Raw genomic sequence first — 27457 nt, forward strand, 5'->3', positions numbered from 1 at the left:
GACAACGGGACTTTCGCAACCCCTCATCCAACAACAGCCACAGCAATAGCAAAGCCCTCACGCACCCGCGCCTGTCAACTTCTCCGCAGCACTCGCATCCCCGATCTGTGATTTTTGGGGCTCATGGGTCATTGCCTAACAGTTTTTCTGTAAGTGATTCGGAATTGTGTTTCTATACTTGCCCTGCTTCTACTTCTACCGTCACACCTAACCTCAGCCTCTCCCCCGCGAGCCGCCCCGCCGGCTCCTCCTCCACTCTCTCTCTCAAACTGAATTCACGCTCCTGGCCACCCCAACCCCCCATTCGCCCTCGCACCCCAATGCAATTTTGCGCATACTCGATTGTACTTGTACATTCCAACCAGTTTCTGCATTGGCTCCAGTCCTGGACTTAGCCCACAAATCGCCGTCTGTCTCAACTCGCATTGCACCGCCTGCACAATGACAACAGAAGTGTTGTGTCAAGGAGCCAAAAGGCAAGCAGAGGCGGCTGTATCCCTCCAAAATAGTTCTGGAGGCTGGTCTGTCAGCGGGTCGAGTGTCGAAGCGCCGTCGCCCTTTTGGCAGTGTGCATGAGACAAGCGCGCGCTGATGCCCACCACTCGCCCTCATTCCACCACACAGTACAGTGTACTGCCCGCCTGCCCTGCCTGCCACCTTCACAGCCCGTGGCTGGTCGCCACTTTTTTTTTTGGGCCTTTGGCTAGCAAAACCCCCGCTGTCTCCCTCAGCACGGGCCATCTGCCCGCCTGGCTCTCTGAACTCTCACTTGACCTCCGAACCTCGATTTGGGTTCCGCTGTTGCCCGTCCAGACTGCCTTCCTTTCGACGTGCTTCTCCTTCCCCACCCTTCCTTCAACAACCTCTACGCCGTCATCTTCAGGCCATTGTGCCATCCTCTTAAGCTGCCTCTAATTGCGAAGTCTCACAGTAACATACCCTCCATCCACGTCTGAAACTGGCACTAGAAGATTGGTTTGCTCGTCGCCGCCACCAATCGACTAGGCCCCCGCTTCGACAACACCATTTCAACAAAACTTGCCAACCGTGCATTCACTCGCCGCCGAAGAGTGACAGCTGACCTGCAGCCACGAATTGCGCCTCGACAAGAGCTATCTACTTCTGCCACGGAGAGAAAAAAGAAGAAGAGGAAAAAGACGAAGCTGGCAGAACGCCGCCGCCCAAGCAGACATTCCATTGATCTTACCAGATACCCGTCCGATTGCTCATCCCGCCGTTCGTTGCCCAACACGGCGCACATCAATTCTTCCGTAGTTCGCCTAACCCCCCACTTCACCAGCGACTTACTTCGATTGAGCCAGCGGTAGCACGGACTCGAGCCGCATCCCGTCGAGATGTCGTCGAGTCGCCCCGCAGCCTTTAACACCCTGCGGATGGGAGGTGAGCCTTAGCCCCAGGACAGGAAGAGTTCCCCATATTTGAGTCGCAGCTGATTATGATCCAGAAGTTATTCGTGAGAAGGTTCAAGACGGCGTCACGGGCGAGACCAGGGAGATACAATACACCCAATGCAAGATCGTCGGTAACGGTTCCTTCGGCGTGGTCTTCCAGACCAAGCTATCACCCTCAAACGAGGATGCCGCGATCAAGCGCGTCCTTCAAGATAAGAGGTTCAAGGTGAGCTCACCCCTGGCTTCGGAGTTCAAGCTATGGCTTGCGTCACCGGGACTAACTCTTTTCGTCGTAGAATCGTGAACTGCAGATTATGCGAATTGTGCGACATCCGAACATCGTACAACTCAAGGCCTTCTACTATTCCAACGGCGAGCGCGTAAGCAATTGCCCCCGGTATCTAAAATGGTGTCACGCTGATGTCAGAGCAGAAAGATGAGGTGTACCTCAACCTGGTCCAGGAATTCGTCCCCGAGACGGTCTACCGAGCGTCGAGATTCTTCAACAAGATGAAAACGACAATGCCGATCCTAGAGGTGAAGCTCTACATCTACCAGCTCTTCAGGGCACTGGCCTACATCCACTCGCAAGGAATCTGCCACCGCGATATCAAGCCGCAGAACCTCCTGCTCGACCCGAGCACGGGAGTCCTCAAGCTCTGCGATTTTGGGAGCGCCAAGATCTTGGTGGAGAACGAGCCGAACGTGTCGTATATCTGCTCGCGGTACTACAGGGCACCCGAGCTGATTTTCGGTGCGACCAACTACACAACGAAAATTGGTAAGTTGGGGCGGACCCGAGCTAGAGCCGTGGGATTAGGAGAGGGGCGGAAGCTAATGTTGCCTTGCGTGATGGACAGATGTGTGGTCGACAGGTTGTGTCATGGCAGAGCTCATGCTGGGACAACCCCTCTTCCCTGGAGAGTCGGGCATTGACCAGCTCGTGGAGATCATCAAAGTCTTGGGCACACCCACACGGGAGCAGATCCGGACCATGAACCCGAACTACATGGAGCACAAGTTCCCCCAAATCAAGCCGCATCCCTTCAACAAGGTTTTCCGCAAGGCGGATGCCAATGCTATTGATCTGATCGCGAGGCTGCTCGAGTATACGCCCACCGAGCGTTTGGGGGCTATTGATGCAATGGTCCACCCATTCTTTGACGAGCTGCGAGATCCCAGCACCAAGCTCCCCGACTCGAGGCACCAGACCAATCAGTTGAGAGATCTGCCCTCGCTCTTTGAGTTCTCTCGTCATGGTAACAATATCCCCTCCACCCTTCCTTCCTTTTTCCAACCCAATCCAACCCTGGCCAACGCACACAATGCTAACGGTTTCCTCCTCCAGAATTGTCTATTGCGCCGCAGCTCAACCATCAGCTCGTGCCGGCGCACATGAGGCCAGTGCTGGTCTCTCGCGGCCTTGACATCGATAACTTCACGCCGATGACCAAGCAGGAGATGATGGCTAGACTAGACTGAGTAGGGGATTCCCCGCTTCCCCCAACGAGAAAAAGTGAAAAAGAAAAAAGGAAAGCGTGGACAAATGCTGCTGAGCCCGCGATGTTCTGCCCTCTGAGCCAGTCGTAGCTGTTCTTCTCTCTCGGAAAGACAAGCATGGCATTACCTACCTTACAATCTCGAATCTCGGAGGAGGCGGCTCTTCACCCAACCCGTTTCCGTTGGAGCCTTGAGATGAAGAAGGAAAGTTACCGAGATACCAGCAGCCATCCAGTTACAGAGAGCGCGGCACGACGAAGAAGGGGGCAGGAAATTAGTCGCGGCCTACGGGGATGATGATGCATGAGCCGCGCGGTATGTGGGATGGGCTGAGGAGAAGACTATTTCTCAAAAATCACCAGCAGCCCTTGGGACGGCATGCTTCTGCATATTGTGACTCGGGAGGCCACATCGAAGAACACCCACAGATCAATATCTTCTCTTTAGATTTCTTTTTCTGCATGACCCGGTGGCTTTTGCTATTTATTTATTTTCGCACGTCGATGTCCGACTGGGCTTCTTCGATTCCTGTGGCAGGCGACCACAAGGTTGCTAAGCTGGCTAGGCTTTTTTTTCTTCTTTTCTCTTCTTTTCATCGATTCCCTGTGCGGTTCTTCGAAGACAACCCACTCCCCCTCCCCGCCCTCCGCGCTTGACGCTCGAAGGATTGCGGCCTACGTCTTTAAAGCTTTTGTCGAAGTTGGCTGCTGTAGGGAGTTGCTGGTCATGTTATGAATGGAGGTTGGGGAGCTTGGGGGAGCTTGAGCAACGGCACGGAGGGATGGATGGATGGATGGATGGATGGATGGATGGATACAAGGAATATGCTTGCCACCTTTCATGACCGTAGGGAAAAGCAGACCTGTGTGGCAAGGAAAATCTCGGTACTGGCATGATTCGAAAAATATCCTAGTATTTCACAGTTTACGAGGAGTACCTACAGTACACATTGAAGCGTTGCGATTCCTCCTCTTGGTGGGCGTTCTGTTGAAAAAGGATAGGACAGGCGAGGCGGCAAGGCAGCAAGGCAGGCTTTTGGCTCAGGTCAGCGCGAGACCAAGTGGAAAGCGCTGCAATTCAAAGCAATGGACACCTTCTTCTAATTTCTTCTTCTTTATTTGTGCTTGGGGATCTGGTATCACTTTATTCAATGAAGTAGGATTCTACATGCGTAGAGACAACGACAGAACAGAACAGCACAGAAATCAAACGGAGCTGGAAGTTTCATTGATTTTCTATTTTTATTTTCCCGGGGTGCCCAAGCTCCTTCAAGGCCCACCCAAGCACCTAACACCCGAGGCATAATTTACCCTGCCTAACTTTTCAGGACTCAACTTCAAAAGCTGCGTCGGCAGGTACTTTTGCGCGTCTCTCCCGCCTGCAGCAGCGTCACGTCCATCCCATCTTAGCTCCATTCGTTTTCGTGCCTCACTTATCACGTTCAACGACAGCTACTTTGACAATTTAACAAGGCTTTGGCAGCACTCCCACATCCTGCAACATTCTGCCACGTTCATATCTAGCTCACCACACCCAGCATGGCTGACTACGATCGACGCCAAGGTGGAGGGGGCGGGTTTAACAACCCACGGAAACGACGATATCGAGGTCAGTGAACCCTCATCAATCCAGGCCGAGACGCTCTGGCTACGGCTGCCCTATTTTAGCCTCCATAATCGCGTGAGGGCTGGACAGCTGGGAAGTTATACTGACGTGGCCAACTGAGCAGACGATGATGATCACGACCGCCGAGGGCCGCGTCGCCGCTTCGAACCACCTCCCCATGTCCGGGTTCGCAAGCAGCTTCTGTCCATTGCGGAGAACCCGATGCGCCCATGGCACGAGGAGGTGCAGTCAATTGCGAACCTCATGACGGACAATTACGACGATGAGATGCTTCGCGGAAACTTTGTTGACCTGATCCTCCAGCTGTCCGTGGAACAGCCGCTGAAGACGCCGTTTCTCGCCGCCGTCATCCTGGTCGCCAATACCAACAAGGTCGAGATTGTCGACCTGCTGCTGGCCAAACTGGCGGCTGCAATTGAGAACAACATCGCCGCGGGAGAGTGGCGGGACGTGAAGCTGTACTTGAAGCTACTGGCCTGTCTGCAGAGCCTCCTTGAGGGCGACGGTGTCTTTCCCATCCTGGAGGACTTGTTCTCCCGCGCCGTTGACCTGCAGACGGCCAGCTCGGACGACGTAAGTGTCAATGTCCCAGGACGTGCGAGTCCGTCTCGGATCATGTATGATGTCGCTAACTCCAATCCCGCCCAGACTATCGGAACAGAACTCGTCAAGGTCATCTTGCTGACGATCCCCTACATCATGGCAGCTGCACCTGGTCAGTGGCAGCAGAAGACAGCAGACCTCATGGATAAGACAGAGATCATCGCCGGGGAACCCCACGCTCTACAGGCCCTGATCGATCCATACCACCCCGAGGCTGGCGAGGAGAGCCCGACCGTGTCCATGAGCATGATTGGACTACTCCAGAAACAGCTTCAAGGCGAGGCGAGCAGTGGCTGGGAGCTGACTTGCTTGCCGCGGCCATGGAAGTTCCCCATTGAGGACATTGAGCAGCAGTCGAAGCTCGACGAATGCGCCAAGCATGCGCTCCCGGCGATCAAGATCCCCGAGACAGTCGTGGCTGGGCCTCGACCCCTATTCCCGGAGATCTACTTCACCGTTTACGCGGACCAGGGTGTGGAGTCGGTGCCGCCGGCGACTAACATCGCCGCGTCCTTGATCAGGGATGCCCTCCTGGACACCATCAACATCCTCCATTACAACCGCAACGTCACTGCACGAAGTTTGATCGAGGTTGACTGCTACTTCTCCCCGAAGACCTTCATTGCTCGCGCCACGCCCTTTGACCGCCTACGGGATGTAGAGCAGGGCAAATCGACCTGGAAGCCCGAGGATGTGGCCGTTGATGCTGTCTTCTCCCAGCTGTTCCAACTGCCAAACCCCGAGCATAAGCTGGTTTACTACCATTCAGTCCTAACCGAGGCTTGCAAGCAGGCGCCTGCAGCAATTGCGCCAAGCCTCGGCCGTGCAATCCGCTATCTGTACAAAAACGTCTACCGCCTCGACCTTGAACTAACAAATCGCTTCATCGACTGGTTCTCGCACCATCTGAGCAACTTTGGCTTCACATGGAAGTGGACCGAGTGGGTTGATGATGTGAACCTCCCAAACCTCCACCCGTCCAAGGCCTTCGTCCTGGGAGCCATTGACAAGGAAATTCGCCTCAGCTTCGCCCAGCGGATCAAGAACACCCTTCCGGACCCATATAAACCCCTGATTGGAGCCGACATGGAGAAAGATGTGCCAGACTTCAAGTTTGCCGACGACCGTAAGTTGACTTTGACCCCCCTGTACCCTGCCTCTCCCGCCCAGGCGAATCCTGTTCTAACCCTCAAATGAAGAAACTCCATTCGCTGCCGAAGGTCGCGAGATCGCCAGTCTCCTCAAGAGCAAGGCGCCAGAGGACGAAATCCAGTTGGTGATTGAGCGGGTCCACGCCGCCGCACTGGATCTCAACCTCGACCCGCTTGTCAGCAGCACCGACGTCTTCGTGACCGCAGTTCTCCACGTTGGTTCCAAGTCGCTCTCGCACGTGCTCGCCGCCATCGAGCGCACCAAGGACCGCCTGCTTGACGTCGGCGCCGCCTCGGAGGCCGCGCGCACCCAGATCATCTCGGCCGTCATGGCCTACTGGTCCGCCCATCCGGGCGTGGCCATCACCATCGTTGAGAAGCTGCTCAACTACAGCATCCTCTCGCCCGCGACCGTCATCCAGTGGGCCCTCGTCCGCCATGCCGGCGACTGGAGGGGCGACGTCCTCGGCCGCGCCCACATCTACGAGCTGGTCTTCAGCACTGTCATCAAGGTCACTGGCCGAGTCCGACAGCTTGTCTCCACCCAGCGCGCCGCCCCGGCCACAAAGCCCGCACAGGACGAGAAACAGGATCTTCTCGACGTGGCCATGGACGACGGGACCGACCCCGCCGCCGCCGCCGCCGGTGCCACCGCCACCTCCACGGCTGGAGAGGCAGAGGAGGAAGAAAGGGCCACGCGCGAGAGGGAGGTCGAGGCCATGAGGTGCCTGTTCCGCCTGATCGAGGACTCCCTCGCGGGCTGGGCGTCGGGCAGCAAGGACGAGCTGATCGAGGCGCCCACGGGCGGCGACGGGGACGGGAGCAGCGAGCACGACGGCCTCGTCAGGCGGTGGGGCCAGCGGTGGCTGCGCGTCTTCCGGCGCAGGGCCGCCATCGAGGAGGCGTTCCTGCTCGAGGCCGCCCGGAAGGCGGCGGCGGCGGCGGCGGCGGGTAGGGCTGCGGTTGAGAATGGGGGTTCGTAGGCGAGGTCGGGCCTTTTGCTTTGCTTGGGGGATGGGGAACAGGTAGATGGAGAGCCTGTCGCGGACGGGGGGAAGAGGCCGTAATCAGGATGGCCAAGGAAAGGGAGTGGAGAGGGGGGGTTTGGTTGTGAACCCGATCAAAACGATATCTTCGAAGCTGCTCGTGCGACGAATAGAAATGCCAAAGAGGCTGATCTGATTTTGCGCAGTGGACGGGGGAGCATCGGTGCCCTTGGATGATGATCCGCGGCGTGGTTGAGATGTTGGCCTGTGTCATTTGTATTGTGTATCATATTCGACCGACAGCCGGGAAAGAAAAGAGAGCTACAGGCAACGTGCGAGACATTAATGGGACACTTGAGAGGTCAGGTTCCAGAAAAGAAAGAGAGGAAAGGGAGACCCAAGGAAGGCCGTTACGCGAAAATCTTCATAGCAGCACGGGGAATTACTACGCTTTTACGACTGGGGAAGCTCGTCATCTCGTATCGTTCCTTCGTGATGGGTATATCTGTGAGACCTAGGTAGGTAAGACTCTCCCCCCGTCTGGAGCATCGTGCCTCGAGGGGGTTGGTTTATTGAGACGAAGGGGTTGGTGCACAACAGGGCCAGGAACAGAAATTGAAATTGAGTGTAACAGAAGGAAGGGGTATCTTGCTTTTTCACTTGGTAACCTCCAATCTAACCTATCCCGACAGACGCAGACCCCCTTTCCTAGCGCCCTGTTCTTCGCCGTTGAAGGTGCGCCTCATACCAACCAAACGAAGCCCCCAGCCCCACCTCCTCTGCCCGTTAATAGGGTTTTCCTCGACAGAGGTGATCCAGCCGAAACAGCCGCATAGAGCGCAGCGAGGCCGGAAGAGCTGAAGGGAGGAAGTCAGTATAAGCGGCTTCTCCCAAAAGGGTGTGTATTTTTGGTTGCGCGGTCTAACCATTATCCTTTGAGTTCCATCCATGTACATAGTGTAGTAATCGCTTTCGGATGGAGGGGGTGTCCGATCTCTGTAATACGACCTCTGGGAAACCCCCCGTCTGGACGTGTAGAAGAGAGCCCCGACCAGGGATTGGATTCCTGCGTATTGAGCAGCGCCGCGCTGTCAACGCGACCGCGGCTGCGCTATGCCGCTAAGGGCCGCGAGAAAAAGCAGCCCCGGACTTCACATCCGCAGCTTTTAACGATGAGCAAAGCCATTCGGCGGTGGTGCTCCAGCAGGTGGGGCGAACCCCGGAGGCGGCATGAACCCCGGAGGCGGCGCAGGACCGCCAGGGAACCCAGCCGGCGGGGGCATGCCGCCGGCGCCGGGGTAGACGGGTGGCGCGTTCGCGGGTGGTGGCCCGCCGCGGAAGCCATGCGAGCCGGGGTGGAAGTCGCCCATCGGGCCGCCGAATCCGGCTTGGCTCGGAGGGGGCCGAGCTGGCAGGCCCGAGGGCGCGGGGGGGAGAACGGCGGAGCGGCCGGCCGGGATGCCGGGGGGCGGCACGGCGTTGAATGCGGGCGGGGGACCACGGGGAGGGCCACCTGGCGGACCGGGCGGACCTCCAAATCCGACGGGAGCCATGCCGGCCGGCGGGAGCGAAGGGACACTGCCGGGGACGGCGCCAAGGCCTCCATCGCCGAAGGTTCCGGGAGGGCCACTCGTAACTGCTGCTGGACCTGTCATGTGGAAGGCGGGCGGGAGGGTCTGCTGCTCCGGGACAATGTTGTGCTTCTTTCCCTCGGCAGCCAGTTTGCGCTCTGCCTCGTCGCCGTGTCGTTCGCCCTTGCCATCCTTCTTGTACGCATACTCGACCGTGATCGACTTGCTTAGTAGATACTGGCCGTTCATGGTGTCCCGTGCCACATCGCTAGCCTCGAAGCTATCGAAGCTAACGAAGCCGTAGCCCTTGGAGATGTTGTTCTCGTCGCGTACGATGTTCGGCTGGCGCAGGATCTGGCCAAACTGGCTGAAGGTGTCGTACAGGATCTTCTCGTCGACCTGGCCGTCGAGGTTGTTGATGAACAGCTCGGCCCCAATGTCCACTGCCTTCTGCTTGTCGGCGCTGGCCTTGTTTACGCGGATCGGCTTGCCCCATACCCGGATGCCGTTCAGGACCTTGGAGGCATAGTCGGCGCTCAGCGGGGTGTCGAACTCGACGAAGCCGTAGCCTTGATGGGTCTGGGAGACTCGGTCCTGTGGCATGTGCACCTGTCGAACTGGCCCGACTTGGGTCATGAGCTCCGAGAGGAGCTCCTGAGAGAAGCGCTCGTCGATGTTGCCCACGTAAACAGTGGCATCCTTATTTTGCTCCCTGTGATTTTCCGTCAATAACTTCGCCTCTTCAGAGTGTTGCAAAACCTCGAGACATACCAATGTTTGGACATAATGAGCGATATGGCAAAACTGTGGCCTGCTTTACCGTCTGGTATTGAATCACTTGTTACCTTCGGATAGAAGAGGTGCCCGTTGTGTAGGGAGGGAAACAGTATCTTGACTGATTGAAGAGCAAACCAATTTTCGACGTGAAGCTCAGGTACCTTAGCTCAAGCGCGGCGCTAGTCACGTACAGCGGAGCCACTTTAATCCTTTTCCCAGTGAGCAGGACCAATCATTTAGTCTGATTGGACCTGTGCAAGCCACATTTGATGGACCAGTTTGTGGCTTGAACCGGGCGATAAATCTGCACCTCGACAACTCGAGTTCACCACATCTTTCCCTGTTCACAGCTCCGCGACATTTAGAAGACAACCAGCCCATTTGACCTCTTCTGTCTGCAAGACTAGAGCACAACTGGATTGCCCCTTCACTCCATTATTTTCGCCGTCACAAACACCAACATGTTCACCCTCTCAGAAGAGTCCAAGGTACGAGGCCCAGTCATCACAGCTTTTTGGCATCAACTCACCATGGATTAGGAGCGCATTGGCAAGATCATCGAGGTCTCTCGTGTTGCGATCCATTAGTAGGAAATCGGCAAACTTCAGAGACACCGAGCACCCCAGGGCTAACAAGCTTCCGCAGTGGCTACCTTCCATTGATCCTCTATCTCGGTAGGTTTGGTCATCATTAAGAAGCCTTGGGATGCGTCCAGCTTGACGGTGAAGCTGACAATATTTAGGATATACCCGCAGCGAACCCCGCCCATCCGTTATCCGGTTTGTCCCAGCTCGCCAGAACCTATATAAGGCACGATAATCTCTAACTGCTCTGTAGCCTTCTCTCACCGCTCTCGTAACGAAGAACTCGAATGGAATAATGGCATGATGTATTTGTACGATGCGAGGTTGCTTGCTTTTGGACCGAAACAAGGCTTATTGAAGGCTCGAGGCGGCCGCGGTCCGACTGGCAGGGGCGTTGGTTGCAGATGGCATTCGGGAGATCCAGCCTGGTTAATCATCTCAGAATATGGTTGTAATACTACTGGGCTTTACGGAGCCCCAAATACCACTCGGTAAACGTTTGAGAAGCTCTGTGTTGCGATTTGGCTCTCTCTTGTGATGATGCTCCTTGACCCGAATTTTCTTCGGGGTCCAATCAGCCTTTATCTCGGCTTGCTTCGGCGATTTTTGACCGAGAAAAATCATAGCTTCGAGGATTGTCCAAGCTCTTCATTTGTCCTTCCAACCACTCACTCTCTTCTGTGACTCTCTTTCTTCCTCGGCATGTAAGGTAGAACACTCTTCCTCTCTATGACAGATGTCAAACATGCGGGCCTCTCTCCCGCTCTCGTGGAGACCATTGCTGGTCTGTTGGCGGGCTCAATTGCCACGCTGACTGTCCACCCGTTGGACATCGTCAAGACGAGGATGCAAAGTAGGCTCCAGCCATATCTCTCTCTTGGACCATGTCATGTCCATTTGCTAACACGTTACCCAAGTACACCGGAGCAGCACCTCCCCTTCAGCAACGCTCAGCACCCTCTCCCTCATCAGAACCCTCGCCCAGGCCGACCGTCCCCTCGCCGCCCTCTACCGCGGCCTCACACCCAACCTAGTCGGCAACGCCAGCAGCTGGGCCTCGTTCTTCTTCTTCAAGTCCCGGATCGAGCGCGCGATCGCGACGCTCAAGGGCGACGGCACCCCTCTCACGCCGGCCGACTTCTTCGCCTCGTCGGGCCTCGCCGGCGCCGCGACGCAGGCCATCACGAACCCCATCTGGGTCCTCAAGACGCGCATGCTGTCGTCGGACCGCGCCGCCGCCGGCGCGTACCCGAGCATGTGGGCCGGCGCCGCCAGGCTCATGCGCGAGGAGGGGGCTTGGGGGTTCTACCGCGGGCTCGGCGTCGGCCTGCTCGGCGTCAGCCACGGGGCCGTCCAGTTCGCCGTGTACGAGCCGGCGAAGCGCATGTACCTGGCGCGCCGGGCGAGGAGGCGCGCCGCGGCCGCGGCGGCGGCGTCAGGGGACCTGGATGGGGGCGTGCGCCGCGGCGGCCGCGGCGGCCCCATCGCCAACGAGGCGACCATCGGCCTCGCGACGCTGTCGAAGCTCGTCGCCGGCGCGGTCACGTATCCGCTCCAGGTCCTGCGCAGCCGGCTGCAGAACTACAACGCCGAGGAGCGGTTCGGCCGCGGCATCCGGGGCGTGGTGAGGCAGCTGTGGAGGGAGGAAGGGGTGCGCGGGTTCTACAGGGGGCTCGTGCCCGGGGTCGTGAGGGTGTTGCCGGCTACGTGGGTGACGTTTCTCGTGTACGAGAACGTCAAGTATCACCTGCCTCGGTTGGTCGACTAGGGGACGAAGGCCAGTCGGTGCCTTGTCGCTTGAGAAGGATGGTTTATCAACCATCCACGCGCATTTCTTCTATCACGGCGTGTATGTCCTGATATGTGTAGCAATATTTGTTTTGGGTTCCCCTTCCGGGCAGTCCAAAAGGTTCTGTCTAAACGGATCCCAAATCAGGAGCGTTCGTTCTCCTTCACTCATGCGTAAGCTCTTCTCGCTGAATCTATGCTCTCTTGCCTGTCTGGGCTTTAAGCCTTGAGAATAGCCCCCAATCAAATTGGATGGAGATGACCACTTGGAGCTGATTGATACGAGCCGTGCGGTGGACTCATTTGGCAATGATGAAGGCCAGAGCCATATCAACGAAACATCCAGGCTGGTATGACCCGTTGGATGGCATCCTCAACGCTGAATCCTAGAGATAACATTGAGATCCTTGGACCTTATTTCCTCGACTGTCTTGGTCTTATTATTTGTTTGTGCACTGCCCTACGTATCCAACGATATGGCATGATCTTGTCGCCTTCTTTCTTTAATGGGGGGCTCCACCTATCAAGAACGTCTCATGCTCTTAACAAACCCAATGTTACCTTCAAGACTAGAATCCCGAGTCAAGAGACCTCTTCTTCGGCACATTTGTACCGGGTGGCTTCTCGGCGACAATGCTAGATTTGCGGGGCCCAGTCGGATGCAGGAGAGGCTATCTATATCTAATCTCAAGCCGTAAGGGCGAGAACAAAGTCTTCTAGAGAAAGCTCAAGGTGGCCGATTCTGGCGAAGGGTTTGGGAAAACAGGGGCCACACACAACAATGGCACATAATCGGGAAAAGGGTGATAGTTCCATCGCCATCCAAATGCTGCAATTCTGGATAACCTGGCAGCTGTCCCAGCTCTTTGCAGCGTAGAGGGAGGCGTAGCGCTCTTGTTTTCTTCTTAGCTGTTGTTGCATTCGTTGTTGATGGTCTTGCTGTTGTTGCGTTACCTAGGAACCGCTTAGTCACCGTGTTCGTCCAGCCACCGAAATTAAGGTAGCGATCCAAGGTTTAGGTTACCATGGCTCTGGGCCCCTCGCTATCCCTCCATCCCTATTGGCTGTGAACCTGAAGCTGAACTTCAGATCATCGTACTCCGTTTCAGTACATGCTCAGCCAGTATCTTTTTTAGGAATGCTCTCCCCGGAGTAACCTTGTCTGCACCGCAATGCATGTTTGTCTCCATACAGCGAGAGTTGCCGCGTCCTGTCCCCCCAGTCCCGAGAACCAACAAGCAAGTTCCAAGTGCGATCCACCCGCACATGAGGTACTGTACATACCTGGTGCGTACATATTACACTAATATTAGTTAGTGTGTCCCCAATCTGTCCTGGCCGACCCCAACCAGATCGCCCGGTGACGCCGATCCACACGATAGAGATGCAGCAACCAGCATGATCGGTAACGCTTTGCGGCTGCAGACGACGACCACTGCTGCCGGATTGGCCGGATGGCTCGAAAGCTTGCCACGATCTGCAGCCAGAATGGGAAAAATAAAAAATACTTGTTTAATCTAGCGGGAGATGGGCAGTGGAGTGTCAAGGCCAGCTGAGCCGGTTCGCCGCCGGGCCTCGGCGGGTAGCGCACTGCCACCACCGGCCCGTAGTGGACAGGACTTCCAACGGTGAACGGGAGGCCTGATTCCTTCACCGTTAAAAAGCGTGGAGAATTTTCCTTTACCACACTAGCTCGTTTGTTCCCCGGATCGTTCCCTAAACGTCGAGCGGCCTGGCACGGCACGAAGACATCAGAAGGCATGCGAAGTGTACTCGATACCTACTCCTTTTTCTCCCCTGTTTTGTTTCCGAGCAAGGTGGCCAAGGCTTGCATGGATGTGCTTCGCGGAGGATGCCGCCATCTCTGCTCTGCACGACTGCTCCGCCCGGGATTGACGTTCTTTGGCTGAACAGTGGAGTTTAAGAGTACACTAGGATATTTGTCGTCGACAAGTGGGCCAGATCTCACGGTAGTGTATAATAAGGCACACGGGGCAGCAAATCTGGCAGGTTGCAGGTCGCAGACTCTCATCCTGGCCACGCCAAGTTAACCACACCCTTGGCGCACAGGTCAGAAAGTGATAAATGACAAGTCAAACTGGGGCCTATCGGAGGTCAAGTTTTGCGTTTGACCGAGGACGCAAAAGTTGAGATATGATAGATCTTTATTACTGTACCAGTCCGAATTGGACTCGCCTCATGAGACCCAGAGACAAATACGACACCAGGAAATAAGCTGGAAGATCGTAAAGCCACACAGCAGGACCTATTCCCGGAGATTTGGACCGACGACATGGCGCCGGATTAAAGGTTTCCCAAGGATCTTAAACGGTCCTTTGGAGAAGACGGGAAGACAGAGAACAGCCCAACATCCCTGCTGGCAGCGTTTTGAGCGAGAGATGAAAGTTTCGTCGACGGGACGAGTCGGCGACGACCCGAACCTGAAATGGACCATGTTCCCCTTGCGCTTGCACTATTATTGGTAGTTGAGGTTTATGATCACGTAGTTTCTCCGTAGTACACTGAGTCGGTAGTGTACCTCAGACAAAGTGGTTGCTCGGAGCGGAGCGGATCGGATCTTGGAATTACGGGAACACCGCAGTAAGGTTGGCCAGGTCAGTTCTGGGGACATCGGCGACCTGAATGCCCCAAGCGCATGCCGATTGGCCAACCATAACTGTCGGGATGTCGGAGATCTGGGTAGCGAGATTCTTCCCCCGGGGGTCGATCTTTCCCCCATTCCCCCACGCTACCTCTCAATCACGAGCCCAACGTGTTCGAACGTGCTTGAACTGCTGGTTGATAATCAGGAGCGTGCAACTGGCTAGGAGTCAGCTGGTGGCCGTTTCAGCCGTACGGGCGACAGTGGCACACCCGGCTTCCGAAATCCTAGGTTTTGTTTTGTGATCGTCGGCTGTGAGACTAATAACGGTACCGGTGCAAATCCCGGAAATCGGGGGCCTGTTCTCATTACTGATGGAAACGCCCTGTCTGAGTTGCGTGCTTGGCGTTGGTAGAAGATTGCCTATGAGATGGTCATTGCTCGAAACCCCTGCCCATAGTTCCATTGGCACCCAATGAGGAGGCTCTTACTGAGGGGATCCCCCCGTCAATCACCCAAAGTTCTGGGAATCACCAAGTGTGATGATCGCCGGGACAAGGGGGGACATGCAGTCGACCTTTCCTAAAAGGGAAGTGGCTTGAGCAGCTATTGGGAGCGGTGTCCAAAGCACGGAGGAGCTTCCCACATACGACACATACGCCGCGCCACAGTTCCAAGGCTATAAGTTATGGTGTACGGGATAGATGGCGCAAGTGTATAGTAGGTGTTTGCACATATCTTGTTCCTCCCACAACGGCCGTGATCGTGGTGACAGCCTCTGAACCTGGATCCCAGCTAACCAATGATAATTCCGGGTAACTTCCGCCGCCACTTTAGCTCTCCGTGGGACAGGGTCTGCATCCCACCTGATCCCAGTGACCTTAGTGGTGGAGCTTCTGTGGAGTTTGATTCACGGGGAACGTTTCCTTGCACCCGGAGCACTGTAATAAGCCCACACCATTCCTCTTTCTGTTGGGGTACGTACCATAATATTCCGCCAGATCTGCCCGCCACCAGGACTGCGTCTCAGTCTCACTCTCGGAATAGGTCAGGCGTCGTTACAACCCCTCGGCTCTGAATTGCTGGGGAAGAACTGAAGTCGATGACGCCGTGTCAGTGTCCTGCCAGGGCAGTCGGGATCCGATAGTCAGCTTAGACGACTGCCTACCTAAGGTACACTAGCCATATCCTGCTTCACTGCCTAGTGAGCACAATAGTGCACGGGTCTGTAATAGTACGTGCGTAGTAAGGTGGGCAGCCAACCTTGAAGATGGGAGTGATCGGCGCCTTCACTTTTCTCATGCAGTTGCAGCAAAGTGACAGGTCGCTTCCACTCAGTCTGGGTTCATACGATACGTGGTAAGGCCCCCAAAGGTTTATTTTTCTCATGCATACACTTCATGCTTCGCGCTACCCTCCACAACCCATTACTCCTGAGATTCTCGTTTCTGGAGTGACGGCGACAGTGATGATATCGAGTCACGTGCGAATGGTCTGAAATCGCAACAGTCGCGACAGTACCTGACCAACAGAGGCTCGGGTCGACCCGTTTCTAGGTGTGGCAACCAGTCGTGCCGGACCGGCCCAAAGGTGGAGCTGGTGGAAACCCGGCCAGTTTAATATGAAGGGTAGGTACACTAGAGATGTCTAGCAAATCTTGGGGGGTGTCCAGCCACCCAATCGCATTTCTGCCACACAAGTCACCTTATTTATACCAAGCAATTGTAGGGAATGTCCCTGGAGCTGGCCACGGAAGCGGGAGCGGGACTGCGGAGCAGTCCCGAAAGCCAAGAACCCAAAGATACTACTACCACCTTGGTAATAGATAGTATGAAGAGATAGTTACGAGTCTCGGCCGGGCATCGCTAGCCTCGCATGTCCTTGATTTGTGCACTGGTACTGTGCAGTATACTCTTAAGGCCCAGTCCCTTGCAGCCTGCAATGTCTATCTATCTCAAATTCTCAATGAGACATGGACGCTGGCGGCTGAATCAGGGGAGCACAAGAGCTGTGATGATGTGCTGGGCCTCCACTTCCATCCAGTACGATGGGCAGCCTGGGGAAAAGAAAGACGAGAAAAAAAGCATTGGCCTGCGGGGATCGTGACTGAGTCTCAGATGCAGCACCCCTGCTCAGTGCTCATCTTGAATCAGGCCGCAGGAACCTTCCCCGGCATTTTGCTTTCTCCTGTTGTGTAACTCCAGAAACCGCCGGTTGTAGTTCATGACTCCATGCCCGTCGTCTCAGCGCAACCAAGATTCATGCAATTTGTGAATGCCAACATTAATTACGCTACTGCGTACCTGTTGTGCGCGGGATCGGGGACACCACTTCCAACCAAGGGCGCTACGGCCCAAGAAAGTCAGACACGCATATGCAATTGGTGGCGAATTGACTGGAAGATTCAGCCGATCAAAAACGCAAGCCGGCGAATGAGGGGAAGACAAGTGAGACAAAGACTCTCAAGGGCGGGCAATTGTGAGGTGGCAGGAGCAGAGCCGCAGCTCGTGTTCTTCCTTCTGACATCAACTACGTTACTGTGTAGGTAGGTCTTATCCGACGAGAGCCGGGAAAATGCCGAGAACCGGGGAAATGCCGAGAGATATGGAGGAAACCTCTGCGTTTTTGGTAGCTTGTGCCTGGCAGGTGAAATAGGGCTGGGCCGTGGGCTGTGCAGAGCTACTGCACCGGCTCCTGAACGGATGGGTTCCTGCTTCTCAAACATAATCGAGGCAAGATCCTGAGGTGGCGGCCATTATCCCGGGCAGAAGTACTGTGTAGCGTTTCAATATCCAGCCGTCACTGCGGCTCAGCAAAACACGGCGTCAAACGGGTGGTCGGAGATATTTAATACTGGGGGGGTGTGAGATTATGGGGTACTGCCGCGACGGGAGCCAAAACGAGGAGAAACGAACGGCTGGGGACATGATAGGTTAAGGAGAAATAAAAGAAAGGGGAGAAGGAGGAAGGAAAATAGAGACGAGACTATGCGTATAATTACTGAGCTGACGTAGGTACGGGATAATAGGAGGACGACATGGGTACAGTACATAGGTACTTAAGTACTTAGGTACCTAGGTACCCACCCCGGGCAGGTAGGTAGCGTAAGGTTAGGAAGTTACGTCCCTTCCCACCTTCCCGGGTAGTTTTAGAGGGCCAAGACATAGAAAACCCCCCCGTCCACTCTTGTTTGGGAAAAGACACAGCTTCCCAAACCCACCATCCTGGCTCCTCCAAACAGACGACCACGGGTCCCTGGTAGCTGGCGCAGCCCTGGCTGCAAATGACCCTTGTCAACTTCCCGCGCAGGGTGCCACACCTCTTGGGATTAACGTCGCTCGCTGAGAAGACAGCTTCTCATGAGCACCTCAGCAAACAAATCTGCCCGGGTTAGAGAGACCTGAAAAGGGCGCAGACAAGGGGAAGCGAGGACGACGGGCGGGGGGGGGAGGGGGTTTGGGGAGAGGAGCTCGAGAGTCTCATGGATCCAGCCCAGTCTCTCCAGCAGCTCAGCGAATACCAAGGCCTCGATCTCTTTGTATTGACCTGGTTTGTGGATCGGAACGCTCCAATCCCTCCACCCCTTCCTGGTGAGTTGAGATTGCTTGCTCGCTGGTCTGGCTCGAGACCATGCGAAGGCACGTTCCTATCATGTTCTCTGCCTGGACAGAAGTGAGGCTATGAATCGTGAGACCTTGCGGCCAGTGCCTACTTTCCACAATGTCTCATCTGATCGGGCCTTGCTCGCCAGAAGCGACGGATGGTGGACGATGGGGCTGTTTGGTCTGTCGCTCGATGGATTTTCTTGACATCTTCCTACCTTCCTACCCACCATCGACCCCCCCTCCCTTCCACACCCCCGCTTCGTCCACCAAGACGACCCAGCCATGTCTGTCTAGTCTACACTGGCGGTGGACATCAGTGGGGGTCGTTCTAACGTGAGAGCACCCCATGTGTGTACGTACCTTGGACAGATACCCGGCCAGGCCCTGCCAAGGATGTACACATTCGCACCAAAGTTGTGCCAGTTACTACACACTTCCATCGTCACAAATCGATATTTCTACCTGTCCCAATGTCTCCGTAATGTACGCATTAGTGTATTCGAGGGATCTCCGATGGTGCATGGACTCCCAGTCGATTGGGTCTACCCCAGCTGCACATCAGTCAGCCTAACTACCGCTCGAGCCAGTGATACATAGATATACTTGCCCTCTCACCCCAGATCCAGACCCTCACTTGATCTGTTCCTTTCGATCAGTCAACTCAACAGCACTCCGAGACACAAAACACCAAGTGAACTCGTCACGAACCCTACTTTCTTTTCTATCTGGGCGGCTTTTTGCTTTTCTTCGTTACACCCCTCTACAGACCTTGGTGCAACCGTTGCAACCGTTGCGACTTCTGCTTCTCCTACTCTTGCTCCTGCTCCTCCTACTCCTCCGGCACCTCCTACTGCTCTCACATTGGAGAGAATCAACCTACTTGCAGGCAATCAACTACGAACCTGGTCCGTCTTGCTCCCCGAGCAGGACAACAACCGCAAAACTGGCTCTCACAGCTCAACAGCCTGCACCCCCGAGCTGGGCACGCTGGCCGCAACACCACCCGAATACCGACTATGCCATGATGGAGAGCGGGATGGTGCCCTACGACTCACGGCCGGTCACATCTGGACCTCTGCACCGCCCAATGGTGGCCCCTCAGTTCTTCACAAGCACCTCCTACAGTCCGGGTCCCATGACCACCATGGCCCCATCTAACTATCAACCACAGCTGCCATTTACCACATACGGCTCATACCCCTCTTCTCTTACCACGACGGTCTCTCCATTCAAGGAACGGCCGCAGCCGCCTCTTGTGCCCATGGTTAAGCCAGATGTCATAGGTAGCTTGGCCTATTCCCGGGACCGCAGAGCATCTTACGTCGATGGGAGCCCTAGCCCCTCAGTGAAGAGCGAGGCCCAGCTGTCTTCGACTAGGTCAGTGGCTTCAAGTCACTCGACAGCCCCTCGGACCATCACGACGAATGTGTCCGTGAATGGGACGAATCAAATCGAGTTCAACACGAGTGTCGACGCACTCATGAAGGCCATCCAGTCCAAGGACGAGACCGACACCATTGTTAAGAAGGTCGATATTGGACAAAAGCAGGCCCCTAAATCTCCCGACCAGGTATGGCATCCACCAGCGACCATTGTGCGAAACCGTGGGCTTATCGGCTCTCAGCAACCGCCACCACCGGATAGCAGACCGAATCGCAAACGGTACCAGTGCGACATCCCTGGTTGCACCAAGGCTTTCTACCAGAAGACCCATCTTGATATACACCGTAGGGCCCATACCGGGGATAAGCCTTATGTATATTACCCCGATCATGCCTATCATCTTTGAATTTTTGCTAACGGCACAGATCTGCAAACTCCCTGGCTGCGGTCAGCGGTTCTCTCAACTTGGGAACTTGAGGGTGGGTTCACTCTTCTCTTCCTGTTGATATAACGCCGGGGTTCTAACATCTTCTTTTAAAGACACATGAGCGCCGCCATACTGGCGAGCGGCCGTATGTTTGCGACCAGTGCGGCAAACGCTTCGCCCAGCGGGGAAACGTTAGAGCGCATCTGAGAACACATTTGGAGGCGAAGCCTTTCCAGTGCAAGTTGGACGGCTGCAACAAGAACTTTACCCAACTGGGTAATCTCAAGGTAGACTCTCCCGATCGTTCTCTCGTCTGCCAAGGGCGCACAGCTAAAAGGGTCTTGCCCTCGCAGTCCCATCAGAATAAGTTTCACAAGGAGACGCTGAAGGCCCTGACGGACAAGTTCGCCTCTATCAGGGACTACGACAGTGTCTGCAAGGCCGACAGGGAGCTGTGGGAGTATTTCGCGACTCTCTACAAGAACAGCAACAAAGGGATCAAGGGCCGCGGGAAGGACCGAAGAGTCGGAGCCGTCACACAGGCATCCCCCATCAGACTGGGAGCAATGATTCCATCCCACTTTCCGATGCTACATCAACCGGCTGCGCACCAGCGCCACCACTACAATAACCACCACCACCACCACCACCACCAAGCGACACAACATCTGCATCATCCGCTTCCCCACCCTGGCCTGAGCCACCCGGCCGCGTACAGCATTAGCCGACCCAGCATTCTGGTCAACGTCGGCCGTGACACCCACGGCGGCTACGAGATGTTCGGCGTCGAGGATGGCGTCAGCAGCGGCAGTGGGCCATCGGCGTCGAACGATGCCGTCTACGAGGACGACCATGGCCGAGAGCTCGCCTTTGGCGATCGGATATACTAGCTCCCACGAGTCCCATTAAGGCGGGTTGGGCTGGTGACACAGGCTGGGTGACATGAAAGACCCGATATTGGGAAGGGTGTTGACTGCGAGGAAAGCGACTCCTCTCCCTCTTCCCCATTCCCTTTCTCGGGCGGGTGCTTCTATCCTACTACGAGGTATTATACGGAGTTGACGACTAATGGATAACGGGATGACAATGATACCGCCGGTGGCCTTTTTTACCTTTATTTTCATTTCCCCCTTCTTTTTCTCTTTTTCTTTCCCCTTTTTTCTTTACCGTTGCGCTTTTTCTATTTTTCTCACCGCCTTAGCCCCGGGCATGGAGTGGCTGAGGACATCATAATCCGAAGGCGAACACGGGACGGGAAATAGGGGCTTGGATGACTGATCCACTGGAGGCAAATGCGTTGCTTTTCACCGCCCCCCCCTTGTCTATTTCCTATTTTTCTATTTTCATATCGTTGCACTTCAACAGACGGGGGAAATATCTTATATAGACCAATGGGAATGGGAGGAATAACGGCAACTGACGAGGGGGCAAAAAAAGGGGGTGGCAATTCATCATCGCAGCGTCTTTTGCGAATGAACGTTGACGGGGTTTTTGATGTTTTCGTTTTCCTTATTGTTTCCCCTTTCAACACTGTGTACTGGGCGTGGAGGCAGAGGCATCGATCGATATATCATGGGTAGTCCCTGTTCTATCCTAGAACGGACCAGGGGAGAGAGGTTGCCTCTTTGGCTTGACTGGCTTACGTCTTCCGACCTCGTGGCGAATGACAGAGTATTACGCGAAACGATGGGCTAGGCTGTCTGAATATTTATTTCAATATTTCCGAATAAGATACACGGGATTTTCATTATCTCGCCTTTCTCTGGTGTTTCCGCATTCCCGTCCTACCTTGCGAGTTGCTCAGTCGTTGCCCACAGCACCATCGCGTGTATTCCACTGATTGGTCTATCACTCGGCGACGGTTTCCTACTCTCGTATATGTGTGCATGACTCCGGGCAGTCTTCTCCTATCGAGGCGCCATCATCTCGGTTCGACCCTAGACTCGCTGCCATGTTCCCTCCTCGTGCCTAGCCAACGAAGACCGGTTCCAACTCCAGTAATGTGGCCGGGGTTGCTAGATTTCCTTTTCCCACGACAAGGGGTTTGATATCAGTAACCCCCCCTGCCCCCCTGGGGTTACGGATCGATCTATTGCCGGGGAGGAGGGGTGGCCGGGGGTTTCCGCTGGCGCGGGGATGTTGGCCACTTGCATCCGGAGGGGACGAGGCTGGAGCCGCTAAAACATTACAAATTTTGCAATTGGGCTAACTTGATACTTGAAGGCTGCCGTCATTGCCGTCACTGCCTTGCCTCTAGGACTTCAAATTTGGGCGACTCGGTGAGAGAAAAAGGGAGCGTGGGGAGCAGGTGCCGTTGGTGCTTATGGGCTTTCGGTTGGGGACTAAGAATTCGATCGGCCTGGATTTTTGGATCTGCTTGAGGGAAAGCTAGTTTGGGGAAGTCTTGCGCAGTAGTGCGCGCATGCAGATGCAGTTGTAGGTGACGACATCGTCTGACCTGGTCGTGAGAATGATCTGCCCCCCCAAGTTACAACGTGTCATGCCTAGGGTCTAATGTCGCCGCAGGCGTGACATGCAGCAGAGGAGGAGCTGTACATGTGTCTGTCAATGTAGGAGGGATCCTCTTCAGGCATTATGTATACCGATCACAACAGACGCTGCACGTCTGCGGGTTACGGGCGACACGATTGGTCATTACCCACGATCCATATATGCAGGCCGGACCGAACCTGGGTTAGTCAAATGCCGGGCCGCGCCCCACTGCAAGGGAAGACGCACTGTAAACGACAAGGGGGGCTGGAATAGTCGCTGCATTACAGCTAGATTTACCAGGAAGCAAAACGCTGCGAGACCTGCCTGGGCTTGCATGTAGAGAGGTGTAAATGATATTCGGCCCTATCGCAAAGGCAAAGTAGGTAGGTTTTGGTATCCGTAGAGGCCGAGGTTAGGGCGGAGGGGGGGAAGTGGACGGCATAGGATGGACATGACAGTGGATAGTCCTCTCAAGCTGCCATATCTGAATTCGGACCAATATTTGCATCTGTCAGTCCTCCAATTTCCGAGCGTTGAGATCCATGAGAAATGATACGTGACTTCTGCTCACCGCCCTACTTCAGAGCCTTATGATGCAGGCAAGGCCATCATCTTATTGCATGCCGCTCGCATCATGTACGATTCACCGCCGCACGTGCTTTCCGCCAGGGTATTGGCTGGGCTTGGGGATGTATATCTGAGGTACAGGAAGCTCCAAAGACCGACCCTAAACAAGCGAGTCTGCGTTTCTCAACAAACTAGGTGGCCCCTAGGTGGAGAGAGAGAGCGGTGTCTTTCCGTGTCTTTCCGTCGTGGCCCTTGATGGCCCACGATGTGTCACACACGGAAGTGGCGGTGGAGGTTCGACAGCATCCTTGGTCATCTCGAGATAGCAACCCATACCGACCAAGCTGAGTGGGTGGTTTTCCAGGCGGGCAAGGTCCTCTCATTCTTCCCGCGCCTCGGATTCAACCAAAGACCTTTGAGATGCGAGGAGGACGGGACGGGACGGGAGGCATCTTCATCTACCCCTAGGACATAACCCCCAACCTAGCCGCCATGGAGTGTTGAGACGAATAGGATATTGTCCCCATTCTGGATCTCATAGGCCTCCTCACCTTCAAGCTCCCAATCGGCGTCGTTTATCAGGACAAGGATGCCCGGGCGACTGAGTATCAAATCATCTATCAGCCGACCAGCCTCTCTCCGACAGACGCTCGGGGAGTAGGGGTATCCTCCGTATGTTCCAGTATCACTATTGGGAGAACGACGTACATGTGATCATTCAATATGAAAAGCTCCTTTCGGGCATCTTTCATAACGTTCTTGCAGAGGTAGTCAATGAGAAAGGAGACATTGGAAGGTCTGCCATCCTTGTCTGTGGCCGGTATTGACAGGGAATGGCGCCTCTGGTCTGAGAAGAGCATCTCAAGGCCACCGCTGCTTTATGGTTAGCGCATATGAGGGCATTCTCTTGCAACACCGATCCATGCTGCTTGGTAGGTTGACTCACGAGAACTCAACGACAACGGAGAGCTTGGGACTCTCCACGGCGGTCATTGTCAGGACTTTGAATCTCTCTCTCGAGCTGTTTCTTGTATTTGGCAGTCGGGAAACAGTCAAGTGCCACTAGGTATTCAGAGTGAGCCTAATTTGAGAACACGGGGATTCGACAAACAAAGTTGAACTCTCTGTCCTTCTAAACTTGCCTTCAAAAACAGAAATCTGAGGATTGGACATGATACAGTGCAGCACAGTCACGTGATACATATAAAACGGGAGCATATTCGACTGCGCACTGTGCGTCTCTTGAGAACTCAAAGTCTCAAAATGATACACTAAAGGCCGTCCGAGAGCATATCTTCAAAAACATCATCCCTGGGATATGGTGTACCGACTTTAATGAATATGGGAGAGGCTGATGTGGAGGTTGACTACCTCTCCGCCGGCGCGAACCGGCAAACACCCGTTGCGGACTGGCATCATGATGGGACAGTCGCATTTGGAGCCGACTGGAACATTGCCCTCTGGAGACCAACGGTAGGCGGGATTGTGCCGATTTCTCCTCGCGAGGCTATCTGAAGGGTTATCCGTTCGACTAACAAGGCGGATCAGGACTCAACATCAAGGGGCATCAGGAGACTGCTAAGTGGCCACTCCAATACTGTCAAGGCTGTGAAGTTCTTGCCTCAGGTCGCCGGGGAGCCTTTCTCGTACCTGATCACTGGGGCCGATGACCGTTGCCTCAAACTTTGGGAGCTGGACTTGGTGACCTTTCAGGGCTCTTGTGTCCAGACCGTGCAAGAGCATACGGCGGCCATAAATTGTATAGCCGTTCTGCCTCGCGCCCCTGGACCCTCGGCGAGATGCATCTTCGCTTCGGGGGCCGCAGATGCCAGCATTAAGATCTGGGAGTTCGAGTCATCCGCTATCAAGTTACTTCAGACTATCAAGACAAACCCCAAGTATTTCCCCCTGGCCGTGGTGCTTAGCCCCCTGGGTGGGAACAGCGACGAGTTTGTCTTGGCCGCCGCTGGGACAAGGGACACGGTCCAGATTTATGTGGCAGAGTCAAATGAGGCGGGCCCCGAGTTCAAACTTCAAGTGACCTTGTCTGGGCACGAGGGCTGGATTAGGTCGCTAGATATCGTCCCCGAGAAGGAAGATGCCGAAAGCGATCTCTTATTGGCCTCTGCCAGCCAGGACAAGTATATCCGTCTCTGGCGTTTCCGCCGGGGGAAGGCACTGCCTGAAATCTCGGCCGCCGGCGCAGACTCCCCGCTTGGGAGTCTCCTGTCGGAGACCTCGCCGTCGAACAAGGTACATCGCTTCAAGATCATGGCAGGGGACTTCTCCGTTACCTTCGAGGCCTTGCTCCTTGGCCACGAGGACTGGATCTACAGCGCAAAGTGGCACAGAGGAGCCAGTGGGAAACTTCAACTCCTCTCGGCCTCGGCTGACAACTCATTATCGATATGGGTGGCTGACCCTACCTCGGGCATCTGGGTCACCAACGTGAGGCTTGGAGAGATTACCAAGGAAAAAGGGGGGACGACGGCAACCGGGAGCATCGGCGGGTTTTGGACCGGTCTGTGGTCGCCCGATGCGAGCTCAGTCGTGACACTCGGCCGGACAGGCAGTTGGAGGTCATGGAGCTACGTCGAGGAACGAGATCAGTGGGTTCAGAACATCGCCGTGACTGGACACACCAGGGCCGTCACGGGGATCTCGTGGGCGAGGGGCGGCAGGTACCTCTTGTCAACGAGCGCAGACCAAACCACTCGATTGCACGGCAAGTGGAAAGGCGGAGGGGGGACGTGGCACGAACTCTCGAGGCCGCAGATCCACGGCTACGACCTGAACTGCATCGACACCCTAAACGACACGTCCTTCGTCTCAGGCGCCGACGAGAAGCTGATGCGAGTCTTCAACGAGCCAAAGGCGGTGGCCAAGCTCATACAACGGGTCACCGGCGCGACCGGTACCAGCGACGTAGACTCGCTCCCCGACGCGGCCAACGTGCCCGCCCTCGGCCTCTCAAACAAGGCCATCGACACCACCACCGGCGACCCCATCGATGGAGACCCAGCCACCGCCACGGCGGCGCGCAGGTCGGCGGCGGCCCCCGAGGCGGACCACCCGCCCTTCGAGGAGTCCCTCTCGCGGCACACGCTCTGGCCCGAGGTCGAGAAGCTGTACGGGCACGGCTACGAAATCTCGTGCCTGGCCGCGAGCCACGACGGCCGCCTGGTCGCCAGCGCCTGCCGCGCCAGCAGCGTCAACCACGCCGTCGTCCGGCTCTTTGAGACGCGCCGCTGGACCGAGGTGCGGCCCCCGCTGGCCGCCCACGCCCTGACCGCCACGAGGCTGCGCTTCTCGCCCGACGACGCGTACCTGCTGAGCGTCGGCAGGGACCGCCAGTGGGCCGTGTTCGAGAGGGCGCCGCTGGGCGAGGGCGCGGGCGGGCGGGGTGAGGGCTACGCCGACGACGACGCCGACGGAAAGAGGCTGGGCTATCGCCTGCTGCAGGCGGACCCGAAGGGCCACACGCGCATGATCCTGGATGCGGCCTGGGCGCCGTTGCGGGAGCCGAGGGTCTTTGCCACGGCCGGGAGGGACAAGCAGGTCAAGATCTGGGCCACGAGTTCCGGCGAAGAGGCGGCCAAGTTCGGCCTGGCAAAGGTCATCGCCAACGAGCACCCGGTAACCGCGATAGACTTCTCCTCGCGGTCCTCCGAGTCTGGGAAGCTGATCCTCGCTGTCGGCACGGAGGCTGGGAGGATCCGGATTATGTCTCTGCAGGTCGGGAGGGATGCCAATGTTGATGTGGTGTCTGCGCTGGAGTTGAGACCCGAGTGAGTAGCACGATCGCGTACCTCCCAGTTTGGAAAAATATGCTAACGAGCAGGAAAGGTTATGCCTCCCGAAGGCGGTATTGCAGCTGGCATGGCGACCGAAAAGGGGGGAGAGTGAGCAGGATAACATGGAACTTGCCATTGCCGGCGACGATAGTTCGCTCAGGATATACATCTTCAAGAACCTGTGATGGGGCCAAGATAGCACGGCAGAGAGCGTCGAAGGGTCGAGGAAAAGTCTTTTATTAATATTAGAGCGTTGGCCTAATGGCCGGTGTATTTCACTCGCAGTGATGCTGCAACTCCCCCTGAACTCCCTTATCCCGTCTATCGAAACGCCGGCTTTAATATCCACAGGAAACCACCACCTTTATGTACATTGGCGATCGCGTATTCTCAGGGTCATTTTGGAACGTGACGACCCCAGAGACTCAGTTCATAGGAGGCGCCGTAGTGTTCGACCCAAGCTCGCACGCCCAGAGCCTGGTGTAGGTGAAGGCCCGAACAAGAACCACTTGTCTCCAACGACCGATACGCCTGCCATCAGAAGACAGGCGTTACACCAACGACCCCATCATCCCACCCCGAGCAGTC

General features: G+C 55.8%; 7 protein-coding genes across 7 annotated transcripts; 5 read left to right on the top strand and 2 right to left on the bottom strand.

The window, feature by feature from the left end:
- Positions 1-1355: 1355 nt before the first annotated feature.
- On the top strand, positions 1356-7275 carry QBC33DRAFT_576254 (protein kinase gsk3; the record flags this gene model as incomplete). Its single annotated transcript, XM_060430896.1, has 9 exons — positions 1356-1401; positions 1466-1638; positions 1709-1792; positions 1845-2193; positions 2273-2671; positions 4642-5111; positions 5187-6267; positions 6341-6894; positions 6967-7275. 9 exons carry the CDS (start codon positions 1356-1358, stop codon positions 7273-7275), a joined length of 3465 nt encoding a protein of 1154 aa, XP_060286806.1.
- Positions 7276-8339: 1064 nt separating this feature from the next.
- QBC33DRAFT_274970 (putative spliceosome-associated protein SAP-49) lies at positions 8340-9754 on the bottom strand. The gene is made up of 2 exons (XM_060423207.1): positions 9621-9754; positions 8340-9561 (listed from the first exon to the last, which is right to left on the bottom strand). The coding sequence occupies exons 1-2, from the start codon at positions 9632-9634 to the stop codon at positions 8445-8447; spliced, it is 1131 nt and encodes a 376-aa protein (XP_060286807.1). The 5' UTR covers positions 9635-9754; the 3' UTR covers positions 8340-8444.
- A 184-nt stretch (positions 9755-9938) lies between these two features.
- Positions 9939-10873, top strand: QBC33DRAFT_528625 (TOM7 family-domain-containing protein). Its single transcript, XM_060427068.1, has 5 exons — positions 9939-10114; positions 10166-10212; positions 10272-10300; positions 10369-10405; positions 10464-10873. The coding sequence occupies exons 1-5, from the start codon at positions 10088-10090 to the stop codon at positions 10483-10485; spliced, it is 162 nt and encodes a 53-aa protein (XP_060286808.1). The 5' UTR covers positions 9939-10087; the 3' UTR covers positions 10486-10873.
- On the top strand, positions 10823-12210 carry QBC33DRAFT_601014 (mitochondrial folate carrier protein). The gene is made up of 2 exons (XM_060432093.1): positions 10823-11063; positions 11128-12210. The coding sequence occupies exons 1-2, from the start codon at positions 10940-10942 to the stop codon at positions 11976-11978; spliced, it is 975 nt and encodes a 324-aa protein (XP_060286809.1). The 5' UTR covers positions 10823-10939; the 3' UTR covers positions 11979-12210.
- Positions 12211-18370: 6160 nt separating this feature from the next.
- QBC33DRAFT_576258 (uncharacterized protein) lies at positions 18371-20905 on the top strand (the record flags this gene model as incomplete). The annotated part of the gene is made up of 6 exons (XM_060430897.1): positions 18371-18383; positions 19162-19488; positions 19519-19775; positions 19830-19961; positions 20014-20067; positions 20129-20905. 6 exons carry the CDS (start codon positions 18371-18373, stop codon positions 20903-20905), a joined length of 1560 nt encoding a protein of 519 aa, XP_060286810.1.
- A 2539-nt stretch (positions 20906-23444) lies between these two features.
- On the bottom strand, positions 23445-24239 carry QBC33DRAFT_275420 (ubiquitin-related modifier 1). Its single transcript, XM_060423210.1, has 3 exons — positions 24022-24239; positions 23784-23948; positions 23445-23676 (listed from the first exon to the last, which is right to left on the bottom strand). Exons 1-3 carry the CDS (start codon positions 24066-24068, stop codon positions 23559-23561), a joined length of 330 nt encoding a protein of 109 aa, XP_060286811.1. The 5' UTR covers positions 24069-24239; the 3' UTR covers positions 23445-23558.
- Positions 24147-27297, top strand: QBC33DRAFT_275403 (elongator protein 2). The gene is made up of 4 exons (XM_060423209.1): positions 24147-24308; positions 24363-24548; positions 24624-26863; positions 26922-27297. Exons 2-4 carry the CDS (start codon positions 24411-24413, stop codon positions 27052-27054), a joined length of 2511 nt encoding a protein of 836 aa, XP_060286812.1. The 5' UTR covers positions 24147-24308; positions 24363-24410; the 3' UTR covers positions 27055-27297.
- Positions 27298-27457: the final 160 nt, after the last annotated feature.

This window comes from Phialemonium atrogriseum (genome assembly GCF_030411735.1).
Source record: "Phialemonium atrogriseum strain 8032-3 unplaced genomic scaffold QBC33scaffold_4, whole genome shotgun sequence".
In the NCBI taxonomy this organism is placed as follows: domain Eukaryota; kingdom Fungi; phylum Ascomycota; class Sordariomycetes; order Cephalothecales; family Cephalothecaceae; genus Phialemonium; species Phialemonium atrogriseum.

Coding starts and splice junctions, on each gene's coding strand:
- QBC33DRAFT_528625 (XM_060427068.1), top strand. CDS start 10,088: ATGTTCACCCTCTCAGAAGAGTCCAAG. Junction 10,115..10,165: donor CCCTCTCAGAAGAGTCCAAG/GTACGAGGCCCA, acceptor ACCATGGATTAG/GAGCGCATTGGCAAGATCAT. Junction 10,406..10,463: donor CCCCGCCCATCCGTTATCCG/GTTTGTCCCAGC, acceptor ACTGCTCTGTAG/CCTTCTCTCACCGCTCTCGT.
- QBC33DRAFT_601014 (XM_060432093.1), top strand. CDS start 10,940: ATGACAGATGTCAAACATGCGGGCCTCTCTCCCGCTCTCGTGGAGACC. Junction 11,064..11,127: donor CGTCAAGACGAGGATGCAAA/GTAGGCTCCAGC, acceptor ACGTTACCCAAG/TACACCGGAGCAGCACCTCC.
- QBC33DRAFT_275420 (XM_060423210.1), bottom strand. CDS start 24,068: ATGACCGCCGTGGAGAGTCCCAAGCTCTCCGTTGTCGTTGAGTTCTC. Junction 23,949..24,021: donor TCCGTTGTCGTTGAGTTCTC/GTGAGTCAACCT, acceptor ACCATAAAGCAG/CGGTGGCCTTGAGATGCTCT. Junction 23,677..23,783: donor TTCATATTGAATGATCACAT/GTACGTCGTTCT, acceptor TTTGATACTCAG/TCGCCCGGGCATCCTTGTCC.
- QBC33DRAFT_275403 (XM_060423209.1), top strand. CDS start 24,411: ATGAATATGGGAGAGGCTGATGTGGAGGTTGACTACCTCTCCGCCGGC. Junction 24,549..24,623: donor TTGCCCTCTGGAGACCAACG/GTAGGCGGGATT, acceptor AAGGCGGATCAG/GACTCAACATCAAGGGGCAT. Junction 26,864..26,921: donor GCGCTGGAGTTGAGACCCGA/GTGAGTAGCACG, acceptor CGAGCAGGAAAG/GTTATGCCTCCCGAAGGCGG.